Source organism: Muscardinus avellanarius, assembly GCF_963383645.1.
Source record: "Muscardinus avellanarius genome assembly, chromosome: 13".
Lineage (NCBI taxonomy): Eukaryota > Metazoa > Chordata > Mammalia > Rodentia > Gliridae > Muscardinus > Muscardinus avellanarius.
The window spans coordinates 55,062,223-55,089,358 of record NC_137799.1 but is presented as its reverse complement, the minus strand read 5'-3'; the positions used below and the strand labels follow the sequence as shown (position 1 = coordinate 55,089,358).

Sequence of the window (27,136 nt, the reverse complement as noted above, 5' to 3'; positions counted from 1 at the left end):
AAATGTATAGAATAAAAAAGCAATTATCCTTACCTGCACACTTGTAAACAGTGACCAAAGAAAGTTTCTACCAGTCAGAACTCAGCAGACATCATCCCCATCTACACTTAAGGAGATTTAACTGTGAGCCAATATTAAATGATTTCCAAATATGGTATCCAAACAACAAAACCATGAGGCCAGTACTTCTATCATCCGCATTTTATATATTAAACTGTTTACATGCAAAAGCCTTCAGAGTGTGGTCAAGGCCAAGATGCAATCCCAGTTCTGCTAGACTCCAAAGACCATGCGTGCTTTAATACTATGTCCCTGGAAGCCCCATGATAGCTACTTGCAGCCGTTGTACATATTCTATTTTGTTTACTTGTATTAAGCACTTTCATAATATTAAAAATGTTTCAACTTGGAAGAAAAAAAATGGATGGATTGGAGAGTTGGTTCCTTAACACCAAGAGAATCAAGCAAGGCAGGGATGCTCTGGGTGGCTCATCCTACCTGCTGTCACCATAGAGATAACCAGCAAGTCTTCCCTAAACACCACAAATGCAGAGTTCATAGGAATCCCTCTTCCCAGTGAGGCTCAGGGATCCTAATCAGTCAAACCAAACCCATCCTAAAGCTTCTTCCCTTTCTAGCAATCAGAAACATTACAAAACCTTGGACGTTTTATGTTACCAGATGCTGTAAATATATATAACTATACTGAGAAGGGAAAAAGAGAAGAGTGTACAGAATTTAAAATCTTACTCTACCAAAGTTGGTCATGTCTGAAATTGCTGAATCAGCAAACAGCAGCACATGTATACTTTTTAGGAATATGAAGAACAACAGTATTAGCAAAAACAGATAAAAACAACTTAAAACTGTTCTCCCTGAGGAAGTAGTCATCAGAGATGGTGTAGGGATTATACATAGGGGTTTCTGTGTTTGCAGAAGTATTTTAGCACTCTTTGACTTCCCAAATCAAGTCTAATATTTCTTTGGTTTATAAAAGTTACTAAAAAGTAATAAAACCTACCTTTCTTAGTGTTCTCCATTTGCTTAGTCGATTCCAGTAAACCCAATATGTGGTTTGTGGAAGTAAGAAACTTGAGACACAGCAGACAGGAGATGCCCGCATTGTAGAAACACAGTTGATCAAGCTGGGCATGGTGGCACACACCTGTAATCCCAGTATTTGAGAGGCTGAGACAAGAGAATCACAGGTTCAAGCCGGGCGTGGTGGCGCACGCTTGTAATCCCAGCATTTGGGAGGCTGAGACCGGAAGATCGCAGTTCGCGGACAGCCTCAGCTACTAAGTGAGGCCTTCTGCAACTCAGTGAGACCCGGTTTCAAAATAAAGAATAAAAAAATAGGGCAGGGGGTGTAGCTCGGAGGTCGAATGCCCCGGAGTTCCATCCCCAGATCCACACAAAAGAGAGAGAGAGAGAGAGAGAGAGAGAGAGAGAGAGAGAGAGAGAGGAGAGAGAATCACAGGTTCAAAGCCAGCCTCAGCAACTGAGTAAGGCTTTCAGCAACCTAGTGAGACCCTGTTTCCAAAGAGAAAATAAAAGAGGGCTGAGGTGTTGCTCTGAGGTAGAATGCCCCTGGGTTCAATCCCCAGCATACACACACACACACACACACACACACACACACACACACACAGTCGATGTGAAGTCAAAATACCTGGATTCCAGTCTTGGCTCCGCTGCTCTGAGGTGCATGACCTAGGGCGAGGCAAGCAACTGGTCTGAGCCTCCCACCCCAGAAGGGCAGGTATACAGATACTGTATAACCAAGTAAGATTAAGTGATATAGATCCTCAGTGATGTAAACTAAGCTCATAGTGAAGATGCAAGGAGTGGGCGCTTGGAAAGAAAGCCCAGGCCATGTAGGTAAGAGCCGTGGGAAAACTGAGCCCTAAGTAAGCAAATACAGGTTTCCCACTCAAGAACCAAGCCCTGAGAATATGCCCATGACTCTAAAATTGAGCTGAAATATCACCTCCTCCACACTGTTCCCAAGTTCCCTGGGACTGTGGGTGTATTTTAGGATTCTGTGAACTCAAAAAGAGGTGAGTATGCCAGGTCCCAGTCTGCCTCTCGGTTTTGTAAAGTTCATCCCAACCCATAAGCCCATCTGACCCCAGCAAGGAGCCCCTTCAAAACAGTCTTTCCTCAGTTCTGCCCAATTAAAAAAAAAAAAACAAATTCCAAATTACTTGGCCTCGGAACCAACTCTGGTAATATCTTAGACTCAAAAGAGAAATCTCCATGTCAGAGGCTGGCTTATTAGTATGTCAAGCTTTGTCACAGATCTGGTCATAGCGGTCATTTTAGAACAGGCACAGACTTCACCAGAAATCAACATAGCTTTGGGCAATTTGTTCCAGACCCTGGACATCCAGAAAAACCTGTGGCTTCCACTCGCAGTCCAGGGGCCAGTTCCCAATTGCCCAGTTGCCATGGGTCCCTTTTCGACCCTTCTTTCCCTGGAATCAGAGCCTGTGCTGGTTTGCGGCCAGGAGAGGTCTGACAGGTCCCTACATGCCCGTACTGCCATAGACCCTCTTCCTCCGTCTCCCTTGACTGCAGACACCCAGACCCCATCATCACTATTCTTGCTAGTATGTCATTCAGGAAAGAGGCAGAAAGATGTCTTGTGAAGCAGCCCTGGGCACAGAGAACCACAAACAAGACTCCAGAGCAAGACCAAGGAACCCCACCAGTACTGATATACAATAGAGAATTTGATATGACATCTCTCCAGAAATCTCCAGCACCACAGACCTCTCTCTGCATGGACAGCATGAGGGTGAACACACAGAGCTGCAGATTCAATCCCGCCTAGAATAAAGTTTATTCTTTGGCACTTAAACTTGACAAGGGTTAGTCATTGTGTCAATTTATACAATGATTGCATTGATAAGATACATCTGAATCAGAGAAAACCTGAGACCAGCTTTGATTCCATGAATGCAGGGTGAGGGACTCAAGAGACAAGAGGGGGAGACAGCAGGGGAGGGTGGCAAGGAGCTAACGACCCCATGATTAAATGTCATTTCCCTTGAGTCAAGCTATTCTCATTTTATTCAAGTGTCCTGGAATTGGTGACGATGCTCTTTTGTTTGCGTTTTTCTTTTTCTTTCTTTCTTCCTTCCCATTTTGGGGAATTCAGTTTTTTCCAATGTGAATAATTCTCAATAGTTTGCTTTTTAAAGTATTGTGCAATTTCTAAATAACATTTTTTTTAAAAATCAGGCCGACACTGCCAACTCCCTCTGGTTAGGGTTTTCTGCATCACCTACAGAAAGACAGCTGGCCCTCCGAGAACCTGTCCGAGAAACTGGCCTATATATCCTGTGCCCTGAAGGATCCACTTCCTCAAAGACGAAGCCAGGGGGCTCCAGGTAGGAAGCTGGACACCTGCCCATTTCCTTGGGAGTGAAGCTGATGCCATAGGTAGTCTGAGCTTCCAGAGGGATATTTCCCCGAGGGCCAGACCAAGGGGGCTTACAGCTCTTGGTATTGCTAGGTGGGTGGGGCACATAGTGGGCCCGGGTGGTGGTCAGGCAGTCCAAGGGCTCGGTGGGCATGCTCATCTGGGGGACGGGCTTGGCGGGCTCTGTGCGCATGCTGCTCCACTGCTTGTAGTCGTCCTTGTTGGTGGTGGAGCTTTCAAAGCGGCCACTCTTTTTAATTGGGAGTACTGGTCGGCAGGACTGAGCAGGAACACCCTTGGGGTACGTGTAATGGGCTTGCACAGTCGTCAGGAGATCCATCTTCTCTTCAGGAGGAACATAGGAGATAGGAGCTTTGGAGAACATCTGGGGTGTCGGCCAAGGTTGGTACTTATCTCGAAATTCAGTGGTGTTGGAGAATGGTGTGTCTAGCCCAGGAGGCCTGGCTGGGGGTTTCAGGCTCTTGGCAGGCTCCCCCATCAGGCCCCGATACGACTCTTTGTGGGTGGTGAGGCTCTCGAAGGGGACTTCACAGGGTCGAAACTTCTCTGTCTCATGCACAAAGCGCTTTTCAACAGGATGGGGCACGTAGCTCATCTTGTAGTTAGTGAGATCCTCCAAGGGGATGTTGCACAGCTTCGGTATGGCTGGAGGTTTGCAGCTTCTGGTACTCACGAGGCTCTTCATGATGTAATCATCCTGGTGTGTAGTCCTATTGTCGAACCTGGTGGATGCTGGCCGGTATTTGTGATCCGGACGAAGTAGCTCTCGTCTTGGTTGGTTCCAAGGTAAATAATCAGCTGAAATTAAAGCAGAATACATAATGAATAATAAGGCAGATCACCCAACTTGGATGCATTCTAGAGGTTCCCAAAGCCATGAGCCAGTTTCCAAGGAGGTATTCTGTGACAGGAGGAGTCCAAAGCAGATCCCTGCTACCATCTCAAAAGCCTGGTGTTTCCACTTTGCAGCATTAGAAGAGAACAGTGTAGACAAGATAAATGGACAAATGTGTTCTCACCAAACCCCACAAAATTGCATATTGGGATTTTAGAGGAGCCATGATTGTGGGAGACTCGGGAATTCATTCCAGCAGAGAATTCCAACCACCGCCTTCTCTGGCCCAAGGCAGTTAGTTCCTTTCCTCTATGCAGTGAGCAGGAAAATACAGTGTAATGAAGGTAGTGAGGCAGGGATTCACACCCACCACTGGAGGGCCAGCCAAACCCACTAGGTCTACCTGGTCGTCTTGCAGGGTAGCCATCATGTCCCTGTAACTTCACATCTAAGCCATGTAAATTAAACGTGCTACCCCAAGGGAATAAGAACATTGTGTTGGCTGATGAGAAGACAATAGCTGCCACTTGTTTAAAACTTATAAGGCTGCATTCTAAGTGCTTTATATATTAACTCATTTAATCTTTGGGTAGCCCTAATAAAGTGGGTGTGATCAAAGTACTCATTTTATAGGTGAAGAAACAGAGGCACAGAGAAATTAGAGAATTTGTCCCAGCTTCCCTGGCTAGAAACTGAACCCAAGGCCTGACCCACTCTACTCTGGTTAACAAGGAATCCTGACTATGAGGCACCAGTTCTGCTCAAGCCTTTCCAAACATGATCTTGGTTGATCTTCATGAAACCCCTTTGTGAAGAATATGACTGCTTTCATTTTACAAATATCAAAAAGCAAGGCTCAGCGATGCCAAGGAACTTGCCCAAAAGTTACATGGCCAGTGAGTTAAGGACTGGAATTTTTTAAAAAGTGTTTAATATTCTTAGTAATCAGGGGGATAAAAATCAAAACTACACTGAGATTTCATCTCATTGCCATTCCAGATAGAATGGCAATCATCAAGAATAAAAGTAATTTAAAAATGCTGACATGGACGTGGAGAAAGAAGGAATACTTTTATCTTGTTGGCAGGATTGTAAACTAGCACATTCACTATGAAAATCAATATGAAGGGTCCTCAAAAGACTGGGAATGGAAATACCACATGACCCAGCTGCACCACTCCTCAGACTTTAACCAAAAGGGTTAAAGTCAGCATGCTGTAGTGATACCCCAGTATCTGTGCTTACAACAGCACAATTCACAAATCCAAGTGTTGGGAATTAGCGAGGTATCCATCAACAGATCAATAAGCAATGAAAATGTGGCACAATAAAGCTTTACTCAGTCACAAAGAACAAAATTATGTCAGTTGTAAGAAAATAAATGGAACTGGAGAACATCATGTTAAGTGAAATAAGCCAGACCCAGAAAGTCCAAGATCATATTTTTTTTCTCTTATATTTACAAACCAGAGGTAAAACAGAGTATCATGAAAATAGAAAGGAGACCAGTAGAGTAGGGTCTATTGGTGTGAGGGGAAGGGATCAGGAGGGGAAGAGGAAGTACTGGGGACTTAAACTAATCAGATAATGTTATGTGCATATACAAATATGCCATAGCAAAGTCCACTATTCTGGATACACCGACACAAAGTAAAAATAAGAGGAAAATTTAAACCATACACTTGATTTCAAAGCCATGTCCAGACAATTGGGAGTACTGACACTTTTTATAGAGAGAGTGAAGGTTCAAAACTAATAACCAGGGAATATGTATAGGAGAAGGAGAACAGAATGTTTGAAAAATGGAAAATATTGGCCAGCTATCTTTAGGAGACTTCAATCTCAAGAAAAATCTCTGCTGGGGGCTGGAAAGGCCAAGATAAAGGGAGGCCTGGGCCCAAAGGAAGTCTGCACGAGAGACGGCCCCACAATCTTGAGGAGCAGACAGTCCCCAGGCAGCTCTACGGGGGCTGCCAAAGCGACTTCACCACACAGAGCCTCAGGACCACTCCATCACTGGAAAGTCCAGGTGAGATGAACGAAACAGTCTGCACTGCAGTTGGACCACCTCACACTGCTGCCTTTTCAAAACACTTGGCTTATCACCAAGACCTACACTGCCCCATTGTGCTCATAAATTACCAAGCCTGAAGGAGCCTGTGTGGACCTAGTGAGCGCTCTGAATCCACAGGGTACTCTCTTACAGCTTTGCAAAGGTTTAGAACAAGTGCAGCTTCCCAGGAGCCTCGGTTGTAAATAGCCAGCGTCAGTGGAGTCCACACACACACACATTTTTAACAGCTTTATTGGGGTATCATTTGCGTAACAAAAAATGCACTAAGAAACTCTTGCCTTAGCCAAACTATCAAAGATTTTCTGTATTAACTATCATATTTACATCTTTGATCCTCTCCCCACCCCCACCCCAGAATCAGGGATCAAACCCTGGGCCTTGTGCATGTGAGGCAAGTGCTGTACCACTGAACTATACTGATCTTTGATCCTTTTTCAGTATGATGTGCACTCAAGTACATCTTTTTGTATGTGGCTGTCCAACTGTCCCAGCACCACTCATCAAGAAGACTACCCTCTCACCAACTGAAATGCCTACGCATCTTTGTGAATAAAAATTGGCAGTAAACCAAAAGGTTTGTTTCTGCACTCTCAATTCAGTAACACTGTCATTATACCTGTCTTTATGTCAGTATCACAGACTTAATTACCATGGTTTTAAAATAATTACCATGGTTTTAGAATTGGGAAATTTAAGTTCAACTTTGTTCCTCTTTTTTTAGTGTGTTTTGGGGAGGGGATGGTAATGGAGATTAAACCCAGAGGTGTTCTACCTCTGAGCTATACACCTGCCTTTTTAGTTTTGGGAGGTTTGGGTTTTTTTTTTTTTTGGTTTTGGTTTTTTTATTTGTTTGTTTGTTTGTTTGGTGGTACTGGGGGTGGAACCCAGGGGCTTTCTACCTCCAGGCTATACTCCCAGCCCTTTTTATATTTATTTGGAAGCAGAGTCTCACTAAGTTGTTGAGAGCCTCACTAAGTAGCTGAGGCTGGCTTCGAACCTGTGTGATCCTCCTGTCAGCCTCCCAAGCATGGCAATTACAGGCATGCGCCACCACGCCTGGCTTGGAGGGTTTTTGTTTGTTTGGTACTGGGAATTGAACCCAATATTCTACCTCAAAGCTATACCCCCAGGCTGGTTTTATTTTTTATTTGAAAGTAGGATCTCTCTAGGTTGCTGAGAGCCTCACTAAATGGCTGAGGCAGGCTTTAAACCTATAATCCTATCTCAACCTTCCCAGTACTAGGATTATAGGCATGTATCACTATGCCCAGCTTAGTTTTCTGTTTTGTTGTATTGCTTTACTGTTTTGTTTGGTTGGGTTTTTTTGTTGGTGGTGGTGGTGGTGGGTTTTTTGTTATTTGTTTTGTGTTTTTGAAACAGGGTCTTTTACTAAGTTACTAAGGCTGATCCTGAATCTGCTATCCTCCTGTCTCACCCTTCCAAATACTAGGGTTGCAGGTGTGTACCACCACACCTAGCTACTTTGCCAATTTCTAAAAAGAAAATGGTTTCTGGGACTTTTATAGGAATCGCATTGAATCAAAAAATTTGGAAGGAGCTCCATCATGACAGTATTGAATCCTTTAGTCCATGAACATAGTCTCACCACATGTCTAAATATTTCTTCTGCATTTTGATAATTTTCACTGTACAAGTCTTAACACTGATTTTTAAAATGTATCCCAAGTATGGATAAAACATTTTAAGGCTATTTGGAAGAGAACTATTTTCTTATAATAACACTGTTTCGTGTTTATGGTGCTGAGGATTGAACCCACGGCTTGCCATACAAGACATGCTATAATGCACTCCACCACTAAACTACATTCCCAAATCTGAGAATTGCTTTCTTAATTTCATTGTATTGCCAATGCTAGTATATAGAAATGTGGATGGTTTGTATACATTGCTCTCCAAAACTGATGTCCTGATAAACTAATTTATTATTAGTACTAAAAGTTTTATGTGAATTATTTAGGATTTTTGCATGCAGGATTATGTTGTCTGGGAATAAAAAAAAATCTTCATGGTTTCCTTTCTAATCTGGATGCATTTATTTTCTTGTATTATTCCACTAGCTAGAACCTCCAAAACAACACTGAATGGAAATGGTGAGGGCATAGGCATTTAACCTTTCCACATTAAGAATCATCTTGGCTATGGAATTTTTTGTCTATGTTCTTTATCAGGCTAAAGATGTTTCCTCCTATTCTTAACTTTTTTAAAAAATGGGGATTGAACCCAGGATTCATTCTACTTCTAAGCTATACCCCCAACCCTTTTTATTTTGAAACAGGTTCTCACTAGAATGCTGAGGTTGGCCTCAAACCTATGATCCTTTCTCCTGACTCTGTCGCTCAAGTACTGATTACAGGCATGCGCCTGTTTATTACCATGTGTAATAAACCACACCTGGTTTATTGCTAGCCTTTTGAGAGTTTTAATGGGTATGGGACTCTGCCAAATGTTTCCTCTTTATCAGCCATGTGGTTTTTGTCTCTTTATTAATGTGATATATTACATTAATTGACTTTCTGATGTTACATTAACCTTGCATTCTTGAAACCCTTCAGTTTCATCATTTGTTCCATAATTGCCTTTTAAATTAAGAGGGGAAAAACCTCTATGCTAACCTAGCTATATTTACAATTACTCTTTACTTTTTTGTATGGATGTGTTACCATCTAGTATCATTTCCTTTCAGCCTGAAGGACTAGCTTGATTGTTATGGTAAGGCAGTTAAGTTATACAACTTTTTGATTTTTGGAGAATGTCTGTATTTTGCCTCATTTTTTGAAACATATCATGGATATAAAATTCTTGATTAAAAAAATTCTTGAATAACATTTTTTTTCTTTTACTACTACAAATACGTTAGCTCACTGCCTTGTCTGTCATTGCCTCTGAAGAGAATCTCTGTGACTCACAATGTCATTACCTTCTATATGATGTTTCATTTTGCTCCTTTCTACATCTTTGTCTTTCAATAGACTGTAAGGTGAGTAGGTGTGAAGCCGTGTTTATCCTATTTGGATAGCACCTTCTGGGTGTATGGATAAATATCTTTGTGAGGTTTGAACAATTCTTTAAATATTTTTATGTCCTTTTTTCTTTTGAGGGCTCCCATTTTGAGTATGCTGTTACACTTGATGGAATTTTTTTTATATTTCTCCTCAAGACTAACACTTTCATAAACTCATTAGTTCTAAGAGGCTTTGGAGGATATCTTAGGATTTGCATCCAGTAATATGTTGTCTGGAATAAGACTTGTGCCCTCCCCCAGTGTACAAGCCTGAGTTTCATTCAGTTTTTTATTTTATGTTCTTCAGACTGGATAATCTCTGACATGTTCATTTTCCCCTTTTTTTGTTGTTTTTTTTTTTGGAGATTTCAACCCAGGGGCATTCCACCTCTGAGCTACAACCCCAGCCATATTGTTTTTTATTATTTTGAACCAAAGTCTGGCTATGTTCATGAGAGTCTCACTACTTGCTGAGGCTGTCCTCAAACCTGTGATCCTCCTCTCTTAGCCCCCTAAGCACTGGAATAACAAGCATGAGCTGCTACGCCCAGCCTGATTCTTTCTTCTGCAAGCTCAAATCTACTACTGAGCCCTTCTAACAAATTTTCTTATTTGGTTATTCCCCAACTGCAGAATTTTCATTTGGTTCTTTTATACAATTTCCCTTTATTGGTATTTTCTATTCGATAGGCAATTGTTACCATACTTTCCTTCATTTTTTAAATATGGTTTTCTGCTATCCCTTTAATATGTTTATTCAACATTTATTTGCTAGGTCCAACATCTGAGATCCCTCAAAGATAGTCTCTACTTAATGCTTTCTTTCCCCTATACATGGACCATACTTCCTTCTTTCTGTTCATGTCTCATAATTTCTTGTTAAAGGTTCAACACCTTATAAAACAGTCTGCAGCAACGCTGAATTCTAACCCTTCCACTGGGAGCTCTTTTTTGCTTATGTTTGGTTAAAATATTTGCACTAATTTCATCTTATCATTCCTGTAGTATGGTCACTGATCTATTTGCTAATGATTTTTAATTGTTTCTATTTTCAAACCTGGCTTCACCCTGTGTCGGCCTAGTTTAGACATCAGCCAGTGATTGAATAGAAATTATACTTAATCACTTAGGAACTTTAGTAAAGCTTCCACCTTTTGCCGATGGATCATATGTGAGCTAGTGAACACCGTCAAAGATCAGATAGCCTTCAAATCTACACTGGATTTCATTTTCTGCTGAAATTTCTCATGCCTCCTCTGCACAAACACTAGGCCTCACATTGAGCAGGAGAGGGCAGTAGATAGATTGGCCTCTTTCTGGTTTCTCTTAAGCCTGTAACACAACACAGCCCTGTGCACAAACTTCCAGACCACCTGGAATATGTATGACTTTATCAAGGCCCACTGTGCTTGTCTCATTCTCCAGATCTTCCTGCTCAATTTCTCTAACTGTTGCTTGTCACAGTTAGTATTGCAAACCTCAGACTAGTTGCAGAAGTTGTCCTCTATTTTATTTTCTATTGCGATCACTACTCTTTTTCTCAAAACCCTTGGGCATGCACTCCATTCCAATCAATTCAGACCCTGCTGGCAGCAGAGCTTCCTTCTGCACAGCCTAGCCTGCCTAGGCCGGACCATCACACACGGCACTGGGGCACAGGTAGAAAAACAGGTGACTCTGATAAAGCCCACAGATGCCCACTGTTCAGAACCTAGACTCGATAGTTTTTCTTAAATGAAGGCTCTCAACTTGTCATATACTTTGGATTGATTTCCAGAGTCTAGAAATGGTAGATTTTTTTTTTACCACTTTGTCTAATTTTATCATTGCTTCTTGGGGAAAGGATTTGCCAAACTCCCTACTCCACCATTCCAGAACTCCTGACATTCCCACCCCCAGGCACATTCTTCAGTTTACATTAGGCCAGTAATACTACCAACTATTTATTCAAAATTGACTTCATTTTAATTGAAAATCTAATCTTTCTCCCGGAGCCATTAATGGCTCTATCAGCATCTTGAAAGCATTAGGGGGCTGAAAGAGAGCCATCTTGCTGAATATAAACCACATGTTCCACCCAGACTTAAGGCCTCACTGAAACGAGGCATCTACCTGTACGTACCTGCACACTGCCTCGAGGTATTCGGGGGTGAAGAGGACAAGACTTTTCTGACCCTCTTCTGTGATAGATGAAGTGTTGAGAAAACAGAGTCCTTAACTCAAAGTTGCCTCATGTGATTTCTGATACCCAACAATATAGCTGAAACCACATTATTATTCAGCCTCCTGACTTCCTCCACCCAATATTTATTACAAAAAAACCTCCACAAGGCCCTGAAAAACCTCAGAATTCCACAAGACAAACTATTCACACGCCAGTAAAACCCTTCAGGGCTAGAGTGTCATGCGGGTAATTGGCAAGAACCTCTTTAAAAAGGATTCCATGCAATAATGTGCCTTTTTTTAAAAAAATCAGCTAAACCTAAAGCTGAGCATCAAGTAATTACCCTCTCAATCTTTCCAATTGCACAGTGTTTTGAAAATGTCACAAATTGCAACCAAATGCTTGCTGAAGCATATTTTATTGGTGGTTTTCTGGATCCTAGAAAAGGTGCTGGCTGAGAACAGAAAAAGTTTGAATATTTTTCTCACAGATCTAATATAAGCAGAGCATATAGACAAAATATAGTGGCACTCACTGAAATACACATATCTAATGACCTTAGTCATTGGTTCCACCCATCACCACCTTTGCAAAAAGAATCAATGTATGGCCTTAAAGTGAAAGTTGCTATGGGAAAAGCAAAAGTAGCAAATTTTCACAAGAATTAAATCATCCAAGGGGTAACACAATAAGAGGTAAAGCAAGGGTACAGCCCTCCATACACACATGAATGCTTCAGGACTGACCTAACGGCAAGATAAATGTTATGGGCCTTCCCCTAACTTCACTCCTGCTCCTGGCCAGACCTATAGGGTAATTGGCTAGATGAAAAATTGTGTAGACTTTTTGCCAAACACTATCTCCTGAAGTTCTTGTGTAAACAGTGGTTCAGAAACGTTCACTCATAGCCAGGCATGGTGGTGCATGCTTGTAATTCCAGTACTTGGGAAGCTGAGACAGAAGGATCACAGGTTCATGGATAGTCTCAGCAAGTAGTGAGACTCTCTTCAAAATAGGAAAACTCTGTTTCAAAATAAAAATAAAATAGGACTGGGGTGTAACTCGGAGGTTGAATGCCCCTAAATTCAATCCATAATACAAAATGAAAAAAAAATCATTAATTTCTTTAACAAACTTTTGGTTGTTCCATTCCCTTTTCTAAGGTCTGGCAATACAGATACTGGGCATTTATGGTCCAATTCCAGAAGCCATGATATGATAGGGTCATAAAAGACCAAATAACTCAATAAAGGACTCACTATGGTCTGAATGTCTCCCAAAATTTGGGAAAATAATTGAGTCATGAGAGCTCTGTATTCATGAATGGATTCATGTCTTATAAACAGACTGAAAGAAACTAGCTTAGCCCCCCCCCTTTTTTTTCACCATGTGAAAACACAGCAATGAGGCACCATCTTGGATGCCAAGACTAGGCCCTTACCAGACACTGAGTCTGCTGGGTCCCTGCCTCCAGAAGAAAAAAAATTTTTTGATTGTTTATTAATTACCCAGTCTCCGGTTTATTGTTATAGCAGCACAAGAGTCTAAGATAGATAGCATTATTCAAAAAACTTAAGATATATGTTGCAAACTAGCATCTATGAGTCATATCTAGCTACACATACTGAGTTGCTTTTAAATCTGAACTTTAGAGGAAAACTACGACATCCAACCTCAGGTTCATATGTGCTTAGGACAAAAACCCTGCCTATCTTTACCCTCATCCTGGGCAGTCCAGATGATGCTTGACAAATATTTGTTTATTACTTCTGTTTAAGTTGGTAAGCAGTTAACAAGTCTCAGAAGTTTAAGAAAACAATAAAAAAGAAAACAGTATTTTACAACTTTCACTTTAGCAATAAGGAAATGTGACCCATGGTTTAGTTTTCACAGCAGAACACTATGCTATAGTTTGCAGAGGGCAGTTTGGACAAAGAATATGGGAATATTGGAAATACGGGAATACGGAAAAGCTGGAGGTAGAAGAGATTAAAGCACGAGTTTGGGGTTGTTTTGTGTTTTGTGTTTTTCTCTGTGTGTGTATTTATTTTGAGGAGCAAAGAGTTTGCTGGGGAGGAATAGGGAGCAGTTTTCATTGAATAAACCATTGTAGTTACTAACTCTGACAACAAGCAAGGAGCATTTTTCATCTCCAGACCTCTTCCTGCACCTAAGGCAAGGTGGGGAAGAGAGAACTGAACTTAGCAGGCAGTTGCTCTGAAGATCCTCTTAGGTATACCAAGATTTATAAACAAGGGATCCCACTAGGAGGGTATAGAGCAAAGGAGAGTTTGTAGTTGGATGTACCCACTCAGAGTCCCCAATCCCACCCCATTGGAGGTAAACATTTGCTCCACTTTCATTCTTCTGTCCTACTCTCCCAGTGTCCATAGCACCCCATTTCTACCTTCATGTAAATGCTTGATGAAAAAGGAGAACACACCCTACAGAGGCAAGTGTCCCGGTTGTATTAACTCCTAAAAGCCTGCTATGATGGAGGTAAATGGCAAATAAAACAAGAGACAGGTCCCTGCTCCCCTTAGAGCTTACAGTCTGCCAACAAAACAAATATTAACCAAAACAAGACATCACAATGAGTTATAAGACAATAGAGTACAAGGTACCCTTGGCATATCCAGTCTGATATGAAAGATGGTCTTGGGAAGACCTCTAAAGAATGTGCCATAGGCAGGCACGGTTGTAATTCAGGAGGCTAAGACCGGAGGATCGCAGTTTGCAGACAGCCTCAGCTACTTAGGCCCTCCACAACTTAGTGAGACCTGTTTCAAAATAAAGAATAAAAAAAATAGGACAGGGCATGCAGCTTGGAGGTAGAATGTCCCTTGATTCCATCCTCAGACTCGAAAAAAAAAAAAAAAGAATGTGCCACTGTATACATGAGCAAAAGAATGAGTGCTAGACAGAGAAAAGAGAAGAAATCACATGTGCTAAATGCTCTGCAGCAGAACAGAACTGGAGGAAAGACAGATAGAAGGCCCCGAGGCTGAAGCAGAGGGTTCTGGGAGCAAGAGCCAGATCCTACAAAGCAACAGAGGAGTCAGTGAAAGTTTCGAGAGTTTATCCTAAGAACCACAATGATTATTTGAGTATTTTAAGTAGAGATGATGTCAGATTAGGTATCATTTTAAAAGACTTCCCTGGTTCTTTTCTGTGGAAATGGATAAGAGCGTGATAGGCTGGAGGGCTCAAATGCATGCCCAGGTGTAGACATGAAGAAGGCAGAATTCGAGCTTTACCAGAAAGAAGCAACAAAAAGCCGGAAGGGAGAGAGTGTTGAGGGCATTGATAAAGACAGGCTGCAGTGACATTGGAAGAGGATGTATGTGAAAGCGTGATACAGAAAGGGCTGAAGGTGAAGAAGAAGGATGAGCCATCAACAGACCCAAGGTCCCAGCGAGGCCAATCTCTTGGTGGAAATAGAGAAGCAGCAAGCCAGGACAGGACACTGGGGTGCAGAAAGGCTTCAGACGTGGGGTCGTTGTGGGGTATGCTACACCTAGAGTGCAGCTTGACAGAAGATAGCCGTGGAGAGTCAGGAGGAAGACATTAAAGATGAGTATAAGACAGAGACCAGGTTGCTGAGGAGGCTGGGCCAGTTCAGCCCTGGATATCAATTCCTGAAAGAAGCAAAGAAACTCAACTACCTGTGGCATCCTCCAGATAGATTTAGAACTCTTTAAGGAAGATTTTTCCATCCCTCCAGCCTTCCCACCTCCAGCCACAATGCTTGACCTGGTTAAATAAAAATAACCCCTATCCCAGTCCTTTAGAAGTCTGCAAGCTTTTCACAGATGCAGTCGAGCATGCCTTCCTAGGACGACAGCGTGTATGATATGCATGAGAGCTACTGATCACAAACCTAGCCTCCACTCACTGGTCTGTCTTTGGCAGTGACTATTATACTTCCTATACCACACAGGCCCCATATCTTGTGTCCCCTAATAGAGGGTCAGAGGCAGGTCACTCTGCTTCCTTCACAGCTCCATAAACCATGACCACAGGCATTATATTTTTTTAAGCTAGAAGAAAAAATTAATAAATAAAAATAAGTAAAAGATAAAAAATCTAGAAGGATTTTGAATGTTTTTCACCATAAGAAAATGATAGGTGTTAGAAGAAACAGATATGTTTTTAGCCCAATTTGAGCATTACACAGAATATGCATGTATTTTGGAAGCATCACATCTTACCCCATAAATACAAAAAATTAGTATGTGTCAATGAAAACTAAATATACCATTTCAGAAAATAAATAATCCCATTTATGTAAAGTTGAAAACTGGTAAAACTAAGGTGTTAAATGTCAACCAAATGGCCACATTCTTGTTGGGGAGGTGACTGAAAAGTACTAGTACTAATATTTTATTTCTTGATCCAAGAACGGTTTATGTAATTGTTCAATCAAATTTCATATACTTCTCTGTATATATGTTACATTAAAATATTCTTTTAAGTGGATGAATAAAACAGTCAGGAGAACCTAACTGGCTTACATTTGAAATGCTTCTCCACTGTAGGATTCAAACATCAAGCTTAGGCATGGGTCCACAAATATTTTCAATAAGGAGCAAGATACTACATATCTTAGGCCCAGTGGTCTGTAGAGTCTGTTATAGCTACTCCACTTTGCCACATAGTGCAAAAATAGCCATGGGTGATGTATAGATGAATGAATAGGGCTGTGTGTTCCAATAAGATTACTTGTGAACACTGAACTTTGATGGTCATGTCGTCTTTGCATGTTTCAAAAAAAATAATCTTTTAATTTTTTTTCAATTATTTAAAAATTTTAAAACCATCCTTGGCTCTCCAGCTATACCAAAACGGGCCGCTGACCAGATTTGGTCTCTGCAGGAATAGGTAACCTCTGCACTTAGGGGATGTGCATAGAAAGCGCATCTCCTGCCCTGGTGTCTCGGCTCACCCTTCCCCCACCCTGCTCCGCCACTACTCCCCACCTTTGTAAGTAGGCAGACACTCCATCTTGTCACCACATGGATATTTACTGTCCCGAGGTTTGATGGGGCCCACTCGGCTGACTGGGTAGGTGTTGTAATCTTGTTTATATGTCGTGACTAGATCCATATTCTCTTCACTTGGGATGAACTGGTCGGGCTGGTGGACTTTCACTGGCACCACTTTGTGAGGCCCAAAATCTCTCCTGGTAGTAAAACAAGTACACATCATGAGGGTTTAACCTTGGAATAAGGCTCCTGTTTTCCACTCAACTCACCTGTACCAACATTTGCTAAGAAGAGTTTTTCTATTCTGTCCTTCAACTGCTCTTCTCTTCTGCTCCCCACTTTGGAGAAAGGCACCCCACTCCCTTCCCACCCACTCCAGACACCTGAACGTCACCCTGACCATCCCCTTCTAGCTCCGTAGTCTCTAATTCACTAGGAGTGGCCCCTCCAGCACCTCAGTTTCTCTCTCGCCCTTGGTTCATACCCTGAGCATTTCTTACTCCTCGTCCTTGGCTTTTACTCATCCCTGAGTATTTCTTACTCCTCAGATCATGCGATGGCCTACCCGCCCCCACACGCCAGCTTCCTCCCCCATTCTTTCCTCTTCTACTTCAATCCCCATGGCATGGCCGGAATAAACTCTCTCTAGCTTAATAAAGTCTTCCAAATAAAACCCAACTTTCTAGAATGATTTATAAGCTGCCCTGGACCTGTCCCTTGCCTCACTCCTGTCCCTCACCACCCCCGCCCCCACCCACCCACCCTCACTCTAAGGGAGGCACTGGTGCCAGGCCCTCCGCTGCGCAGCTGCTCACCCAGCCCGCCCCTCCACCCCCACGCTGCAGAGCTAACTTCCACTTTTCAGATAGGTCCCACCTTTTCCTCTGCTCTCCCAATAGCTTCTCCTGCTAATGTTTATCTCCTTCATCTACTTGACCTTCCAGAAAACACAGAAAAGATGGCAGTAATTGGAGACCCTAAGTCTTCCATTTCTTTGTTAGCTGGCTTTAGTGCCTCAGTTATGCGGGCACCGTGAAAAGGATCAAACAAGCAAGATGGTTTTTACTCATCAGAAAGCAAGGCCTTCCCACAGCATCACACTCTATGCCCAGGGCCACTGCCACACACCGGGAGCCATCCTGGCAGCACCCGGCTAAGCCTGGGCTTGTGGAGCCCACCAGGACAGTCTCAGCTTCCACCTCTGTATGCTAACATTTTCTCTCAAGGGCTTCTGCTTTACCCAACAGGCCATTTTTGCCTGGAACCCATTCATCCAAGTGGACAGGGGAAGGTAGATTTTCCCAATAGCGCTTGCCAGAGCAGCCCAGTCAAAGGAAGGGGAAGGTTTCCGGACAGGAAAACATTAGGCCCAAACACCAATAAAACCTACTTCCTGGTCAAAATCTGGAGCAGCATTACTGAGCCATGCTTGACTAGCAAAGGTAACACACTCCACTGTAACCTGTCTTGCATGAATTATGCACAGGGTTGTCAATAAACCCAAACCAGGTCCTGAGAATGCTTGGTGGGGTGGGAGGAAGGAGTTAGGAAGTTGGAGAATTAGTCTCTCTAGGGCTCTGAGGGGGAAATGGGAGATGCTTCAGTGGAACTCCCATAATATCCTCCAGATAGTTCTTAAAATACATCTCACTGGCAAGTGCAGGTCCTGCAGCCTGGGCTGCCCTTCCAGGGGCCCACTATTGGCAAACAAGGGGGAATTGAAGGCCTAAGACTCTGGAAGCTGACCATATGTATCAGGACTTAAGAATGAGCTAAGGGAGAAAGCAAAGGTCAGCTCCACTCCTTGGAGCAATCCCTCTTAGTGACAGCTCATCCTGGTGCCAGTTCAAGACTAAACCAATTGCAGCAGGGAACCAGGAGGGTAAGGCTTTAGGCTGCAGAGATAGGTGGAAATGCCCCCCAAAAAAATAAACAGTTGGCTGGAAAGTTAACTTTCTGTTCGAAAGTTTGTGTCCTAAAGGGAATTCTCCCAAGGGAAGTGACTTCTTCCCTCTTCCGGAAAGGATGCAGTGGGGTTTTGAGGCAACCTGAAACCATATATCCCTCAGCCCTCATAAACCTGTGTTCACTGATGGCTGCTCAAGCCAGGCCCTCTTCACTGCCAGGGAATAAACATCAGGAGGTGTGAAAGGCAAAAGTAAAAAGCAAAGCTAGAAGCCTGGGCTGCACAGAGCCCACCTGCACCAGGCACCCACCCCTGGAGGCCACACATTCTAATCTGCTGTCACTCCTACCAAAGACACCAACTTCCTCTCAGAGAACTTTTCCTAAGGGCTGCCAGGTGCTCTGACAACTGAGGTACAATTACTGCCTGCCACTTTCACAGAAAAAGAGCAAACAAAGGCTCACCAACAAACTCACCAAGCCATAGAATACCCTGAAGTCGGTCTCTCCAAGTCAAAAGCAGATGCAGGAAATTCTTGCTCACCATGTGTAGGAGATGGAATTGTTACAGAACCTACTTCAGCACAAAATTCAAGTTTCTTTGTAAATGTGCATCTATGGTTGAATTTACTGACCAACTAGAAGTAAAGCAAATTTTTTTTTTTTTTTTGGTGGTACTGGGGTTCCTGGAAGCCCTTCTACCTCTGGGCTACGCTCCCAGACCTATATTTTATATTTTTGAAACAGGGTCCCTTACGCCAGCGCGGCTGGCTTCGAACCTGCGCGGTCCTCCTGTCTCTGCTCCCCAAGCACGGGGATTACAAGCGTGCGCCACCACACCCGGCAAAGCAAATTATTATGCAGAGAAGTTATCTGCTTCTGAAGAGAGGAAAAGTTTAAAACAATGTTTGATTCATCTACAGCTTACCCCCAAAAGACTCACTATGGCTTACGAGTCAATTTAATCAGAATTTATGTGTTTTCTCATTATGTTTTTATGTTGAGGACATTCACTGAAACCTATCATTAACCACAACATAAATGCCTGTCCCCAATCACACATAATCTTATAGCCTTTAAGTTCGTGTAAAAGAAAAGTATTTTATTCTTCCCAGAAATAGCTCAGCTTTAGTGACTCCTTTTTTTTTTTTCTTAAAGAACAGTGGATCTCCTCTCTCTCTCTTCCTGTGCTGTATTTCCCAGAACCTGTGCCCACTGTGACTATGAACCAAAAAAAAAGAAAAAGAAATCTGTCAAAGATCTAAGTTTCTTCCAGGTAAGTAGCTATAAAAGTTATATAGTATGGAAGGCCAGAAGTTAACCTCACAGTTAAGTAAAGGTTAAAGTGGCCCTGCTGAGGGCGCCCTAACAACTTGACTTCAGATTATTTGACAAAACTAAGGAAAGGTGTTTGACAAGACTCTGACAAAGGAAAGAGAAAATAAAAATAGCATACCAGCTAAGTGAGGTCAGAAGCCTAGAAGTGGGAAATAGAGACTTTCACCATTTCAAAAACGGGTCGTGAAATACTTTTAAAAAATAAAAGCTGTTTTTAATACATATGCAAACTTCAGAATTTGTTAGAGTGCCCAAGGAATTCATATTAAAATGGAATCCATGTCAAGAGGAGTCTCCCTCTTCTTGCCAAAGCAATTCTCTTTCACCCTTACCCTGAATCCTCTCCCTCTCTTGGGAACCTTGACGAGGGACTATTTCCTACCTGTAGATTTACTTCTTCCCCTCTCCTTTACTTGCTTACTTTATTTTTGGTTCTGGGGATTGGATTCAGGGGTATTCTACCTCTGAGACAACCCACAGCTCTTTTTATTTTGAAACAGTCTTGCTAAATTGCTGAGGGCCTAAGTTGCTAAGGTTGGCCTCAAACCTACAATCCTCCTATCTTAGCCTTCCCAGTACTGAGATTACAGGTGTGCACCACCACGTCCAGCTTTATTTTTTATTTTGAAACAGGGTCTTGCTAAGGATGTCCTCCTCTTGTTCAGTCTCCTCTAGGGGATGCTAATCTGTTAGTGAATTTGTTACATTTCCACATATGACTTTCAAACTCCCCTGGGGTCAAAGGCACCCTTCTCAGGAGGCCATGTCAGTAAGCAGGCAAGCTGTGCAGCCCATCCCAGACCAGTGAGGAAGAGCCCCAGGCTGAATCACTACACTTGATTCTTGGCACTGAGCCTGGTGGGACACAGAGTCCTCATCATCCCTGAGACAGATGGCCTCTGGTACACACCTCCAGGATTCAGGTTAGACCGTATCTCTCTCCTCCTCTACCCTCAACTTCTCAGATGCTACTTACTAATAAGGCCCAGCTAACATCTGCCACTGCTTCATATAAACTCTGGGGAAGAAATAAACTAAAACCACCTGAATGTATTAAGAGTTATCAATACAGGCAGATTCTGGAGCAGAGCCAACAGGTAAGAGAAGTACTTGGCTCTGGATGAGTCTTCGCTGCTTAAGTTTTCCACTAACTGCTAAGGATTTTTTTTTAATATACTGGGGGTGGAACCCAGAGGTTTTCTACCTCCGGGCTATACTCCCTGACCTATTTTATATTTTATTTGGAAACAGGGTCTCACTAAGTTGCTGAGAGCCTCACTAAGTAGCTGAGGCTGGCTTCGACCCTGCGCGGCCCTCCTGTCTCAGCCTCCCAATCACGGGGATTACAAGTGTGTGCCGCCACACCCAGCTCTAAATGCTGGATTCTAAGCTCCCAGCCTGAAGGCAGGCTCCAGGCTGTGCCAGGCCAGGCAGCTACAAGCTAAGCACTTCTTTATTCTCTTTCTTGACTAAAGAACCAGAGGACCAAATACGATGCAACTGCAGGAACTTGAAAATAAGAAAGAGATCCTGGGAAGGAGCACTCCAAAGGCAGAAAGTCAAAATACCATATACAGCTGTACTCACAGCTCTGCTTGACCCACCAGCCTGGGGAAGACTTTAAGCAACCATGGTAAAAATAGAGGGCCAGACTGAGATTTGCGAAGCCTCCCAAGACATGAAGTGGTACTTTGAGTCCAATAAAGTTATCTCCCTGATAAACAAGTAAACAGACAAAAAGCCACAACACAACATGGCAATGTCCAGAACTGACCCAAAATGGCTTGATAAACAAAGAGAGAGGGGGGGGGGGAGAGAGAGAGAGAGAGAGAGAGAGAGAGAGAGAGCGAGCAACCCAGCATGGTGCCACACAGCTGTAATCTCAGTACTTGGGAAGCTGAGACAGGAGGATCAGTCCCCAGCCCTTATGTTGAAACAGCATCTTGCTAAATGGCTGAGAGTCTCCTTAAGGAAACATAACAAGGGCTGGGGATGTAGCTCAGAGGTAGAATGCTCCTGAGTTCAATCTCCAGTACCACACACAAAAGGAATCATCATGGAAACCAACTCCAAGTGGACTCAGATGTTGAAATTAGCAGATAAGCCAGGCATGGTGGTACATGCCTGTAATCCTAGTATTTGGCAGACTGAGACAGGAGGATTGCAGATCTGAAGACAGTCTCAGCAAGTAGTAAGACTCACCAACCTATCAAGACCCTGTTTCAAAATAAAATAGGGCTGAGGGGGATGTCGCTTAGAGGTAGAATGCTCCTGGATTCAATCTCCAGTGCCACAAAAAAAATTATAAGAAATTAGCAGATAAGCTGTTATAACTATGTTCAACAAAAAAAGCAAAATAAGGACATAATGAATTAAAAGATAGAAAATCACAGACAAGAAATATAAAGCATATAAAAACCCAATGCAAATCTACAACTGAAAAAAATGCAAGATCTGAAGTAAAATATTCACTGGGTAATGGGCTGTGCAGAATGGAGATGAGGGAGGGAAGCCCAATGAACTTGCAGATAGATTAATAGGAACTAATCTGAAAACAGATGAGGGAACAGATTAAAGAAATAAATAAAGCATCCAGGACAGAAGAAATATTTGATGAAATAATAACCAAATTTTCTACAAATTTAATCAAAGATGCACATTATTGAAGTATCAAAGTTGTTGGGGTTTTTTTTTTTTAACTGGGGAGTGAACCACAAGCATTCTACCACTGAGCTACACTCCCAGCCCCTTTTATTCTTTATTTTTGAAACAGGGTCCCACTAAGTTGTTGAGGATATCCTCGAACTTGTGATCCTCCTGTTTTATCCTCCCGAGTACTGGGATTATAGGTGTGTGCCACCATGCCTGGCTCAAAATGATTTCAAGGCTCTGAAATTGCTTAGGTGACTCTAGTGCTTAGAACTTGATCTCTATGTCATCCATCTCAGGCCTAATCTATGAAGGAAGAGAAGGATATCCCCAGTGGTATAACTCTGAGTAGGGAATTTGACTCTATATTTGAACAGAAATTGTATAAAACTCAATAGGTTGGTGAAGACTCAAGCCTGGTACCAACATTCTTGCTTCTGCCCTGGCTTTTGTGTAAAGAACACCAAACACTCTTTCTCCATAGGGAGAAGTGCTCCATAAGGGCTGGAGCACTTCCCCCTTTGCTAATAAGTTTTACTGACAAATGAAAGAATCTATGTTACTAACTCCTTGTCCTCGGCCTTTGGGCCAGAGTCATCAGGTCTGAACCCAATTCTCTTAAGCCTTTGTCTCCCCATCGCCCTCTACCCATGGTCCCCCTTCCTTTCCAGATAACAGTCAAACACCACCGAAGACTTACTTTCTTCTGAAGCCATTCATTTTGTCCATCTTTAGGGACCTGGCTTAGCTAAGAGAAATATTGTCTCAGATGGGGCCCAAGTGTTTTACAGGGAGACGTGCTTAAAGGGAAATGAGGCTTAAAGTGCAAACCTCTTATTCATAAATTGATCTCAGATACATCTGAACCAAAGGTAAGTCCTATGCAAGAGAATAGCCAAGGGCTACGAGAAACTGTTTCACACTAAGAAGAGCTGGAAATCTCAAGCATTCTCCTTCTGGCACTTGCTGTAAATCCCCGAGATTTACGGTCAGTAAGAGTTGTGTGCAGCTGTACTCACGCCTCATGCTGGGATGATAACCTTTCCAGAAACCAGGTGTTTTTTGTGTCTGGTCTTAATCACCAACCCAGCCAGGCCCTGGGCCACATGACTATCATTCAGCAGGTGGGAGCCCTGTGTCCAGCCTCAGAAACAAAACAGAGTCAGTCATCTGAGTGTGTGTGTGCATGCATGCGTGCGTGCGTGCGTGCATGCATGCGTGTGTGTGTGTGTGTGTGTGTGTGTTTTAATAGGTATGGGACCCAGGGTCATTCTACCTCTTAGCTGCATCCCCAGCCCTATGTTTTATTTTTGGATACAGGGTCTAACTAAGTTGCACAGGGTCTCACACTAAGTTGCTGAGGCTGCCTGCGAACCTGCAATCCTCCTGTCTCCATATCTCAAGTACTGAGATTACAAGCATGTGCCACCATGCCCAGCTCAGAGTCAACCTTTAGACAGGGAAGTCAGTGGGATGCTGTAGTGATAAGGGTCCTAGGGGCAGAGGGTGACAATTTGTGCAGACCCCAAGCTATGCAGATACAGGGCTGACCCACTCCTTCCCCTAACAGCCTCTGATGGAGCACCCTAATGGTGGCTTATCCACATTTCCTGAAAGTTGCATAGTTTTCCTCTTGGTCTATTAAAACTGGTGCCTAACATGGCGGCATGAGGCTGAGAGATCATGAAATTGAGGTATAAGGGAGAAGAGATGCTCTCTGTTCATTTCCTCCTGACTTCTCTTTCTGCCTTAGAAAATAAAGAGGAGCAGAGACTCATGTCTTGTCCTTTTCCTCTCCATGGGTAACCCTTTTTCCACCACTTTTCCTTTTTGAAGCCCTTATGATCATTAATAGCTTATTTTAGAAACTCTTTTAGTAACTGCACTCTGCCCCTTTAGCCACATATTGTTGTAGACTCTATTTATTGTTGTTCTGGCTGTGGCCCGGCACGTGGGCCTTCTGGGTGATCTGTTTATTATTATAGGTGACATGAGATGAGGACAGGTTAGAGGTTAAGTTTTGTTTTGCAAAGCACCATAAGGTGAAGGGAGATTATGTGGGGCCTCCAAGCCGACCATGGGGCAGGGGCTTGTGCCAGAGTGAGGGTTTTTCTTTGTTCTAAAATTTGTGCAATAAACATCCAACCCTGAAAGTACCCTTTTCTATGCTTCTAGGACAAGAAACATCTTCCTAAGATAACAATATCTGAAGCTGATAAGTTTACATCTCATAAGATATTCCCGATTTCCTGCAAATCAGATATAAAAAGATGAGAAGATCCACAGAAGACAAAGTTTACAGGTTGTTCCTTGACACTATTCTCATCCTGTTCTATGAATTAATACCTTTTACATGTGCCTAGGACTCATCATTGGTGTCGCCTGTGGTTTCCTCAAATGAAAAGCGATGCTCAGGAATGGCCCACATCTCTTAAGTCCTTAGAGATGTTGTTTTCTGGGCAAACTGAAGCCCCACATTGTTAAATAAATTATACTTGGGGGGGGGGTTCTTGGTTATTGTTTTTATTGGTGCATTGTAGTCATACATCTTAATGGGGTACAAGATGGTAGAGGCATACATGCACACATCACTTATTTAGCCCTTCCCCAGTTCCCACCCATTCCCTCCCCCTCCCTCCTTCTCATGTTTGGCTTAGTGATTGACTTTGATATGTTTGTGAATGTACATCATGTACATCTGGGAATTTCCCTCTTCCCTCCTCCCATCTCCCTCAGTTATGTCTCCTTATTTGCTCATCTATGGTTGTTTCTCCTTCTTTGTCTAGAGTTCTTCCTATGACTCTTTTTCCCCCTAGCTTCCACATATTAAGGAGAGCATCCAATATTTTTTTGCTTTTTGTGACTAATCTCAATTAGCATAATGTTCTCTAGTTCCATCCATTTCCCCACAAATTACATGATTTTGTTCTTCTTTATGGCTGAGTTAAATTCCATTGTGTACATATCCCATAGTTTTGTAATCCATTCATCTATTGATAGATGTCTTGGCTGGTTCCATAGTTTGGCAATTGTGAATTGTGCAGCTATGAACATATATATGTATGGTATATATTAGTTTGGTAATTTGGTTTCTATTCTTTTGGGTAGATACCCAGAAGTGATATTGTTGGACCATATGATAGGTTCATTCTCATTCTTCTGAGGATCCTCCATATTGTTTTCCAAAGTGGTTGTACTGATTTACAATTCCACCAACAATATATCAGTTCCCATTTCTCTACATCCTCGCCAGCATTTGTTGTTGTTTGTGTTCTTTAGGATTGTCATTCTAATTGGAATGAGGTAAAATCTCAGGGAAGTTTTGATTTATAATCTGATTGTTTTTATATAAATTTATTGATCATTTGAATTCTTTTGTGAAGTGTCTATTCAAGATGGATCAAAGAGTTGGAAATCAGACCAGAGACCTTGAATCTTTTCAAGGAAGGCATAGTTCCAACACTTCAACACATTAGGCTCAGGTAAAAACTTTCTCAACAAGACCACAAAGGCATAAGAAATTAAAAGGTGGATCAATACATGGGATTGCATTAAACTGAAGAGCTTCTATTCAGCAAAGGAAACTATCAAGAACCTCAACAGAAAGCCAACAGAATGAGAGAAAATTTTTGCCAACTACTACTCTGATAAAGGACTAATATCTAGAATATACAGAAAACTCAAGAAACTCACCACTTAGAAAACAAATAACTCAATCAAAAAATGGGCAAGTAAACTAAATAGACACTTTACAAAAGTTATACTTTGGGAAAGCAAGTTTCAATGCATCAGGACCCAGAAACATTGTGCTTAAACCAAGTCATTTAAGGTAACTGCTTAGCATAAAAGTAATCTGATTCAGGTCAAGCATCAGATAAGGTCTTGGCTAGCTCTCCTCCTAAGCTGCCGCACCCAGCTGTTCCCACCAAGCTCAAAGATCCCTTGGCTTCATTTCCTTTCTCCTTAGGAGAGGGTTTGGCAACAACTAAGTAGGTTAATAAATACAAATTTTTCCTTCAGAGATATACTACACTGACATTAAGGCATGTATACTATACATTAATACTATACATTAGTACATTAAGCCATTTTTACCATACATTAATACTGTACATTAGTACATTTATACTATACATATTACCTTAACATTACACTGTGCTTTAGTGCTGCACATTCACACATTAACACTTCTTGTCCTTACCTTGCTGTGGTCAGGCCTTCCATTGGTATAGACCCTTTCTGGTACTCCCGTCTGGGCTTGAAGGACTCTCTGGGCAGGTAAGAGTGGTAGACAGGGTAGTTCTCGGTGTATTCGGAGAGAAGACATGGTTTCTCTGTTTTATCATAAATCTTGGTAGAGACATGTGGACAGTGATGCCGCCTAGAAAAGACACAGAGCTCCGTTAGGTTCCTTCTTGGGAATATTGCATGCAGCAGGACCACACCACATCTTCCAAATGTCAGAGCATCAAATCTGATGCCTGTCAACATTAAAAGCCAGAACTTAATCCTTCCTTTTCTCTCCTAGACTATGAGAAGTAGCCAGAATTTAAAAGGTAGTTTATAGCTGGGTATGGTAGTGCACATTTATAATCCCAGCACTTGGGAGACTGAGACAGAAGGATCTCAGGTTTGCGGCCAGCCTCAGCAACTTAGTGAGGCTCTTAGTAACTTAGTGAGACCCTCTTTCAAAATAAAGAATAAAAATTAGGGCTG

The 27,136-nt window shown here is 42.4% G+C and overlaps 1 protein-coding gene across 1 annotated transcript in view; it reads right to left on the bottom strand.

Annotated features, from left to right (window-relative positions):
* Positions 1–3,242: 3,242 nt before the first annotated feature.
* The window catches only part of SAXO1 (stabilizer of axonemal microtubules 1), a gene marked incomplete at its 3' end in the record, with an annotated part of 138,312 nt that continues 114,418 nt past the window's right edge, over positions 3,243–27,136 (bottom strand). The window contains exons 2-4 of the mRNA XM_080709564.1: positions 26,622–26,801; positions 16,523–16,725; positions 3,243–4,246 (exon numbers count right to left, since the gene is read on the bottom strand). Coding sequence (XP_080565690.1) covers positions 3,243–4,246; positions 16,523–16,725; positions 26,622–26,801 — 1,387 coding nt within the window. The remainder of the gene's footprint in view (positions 4,247–16,522; positions 16,726–26,621; positions 26,802–27,136) is intronic.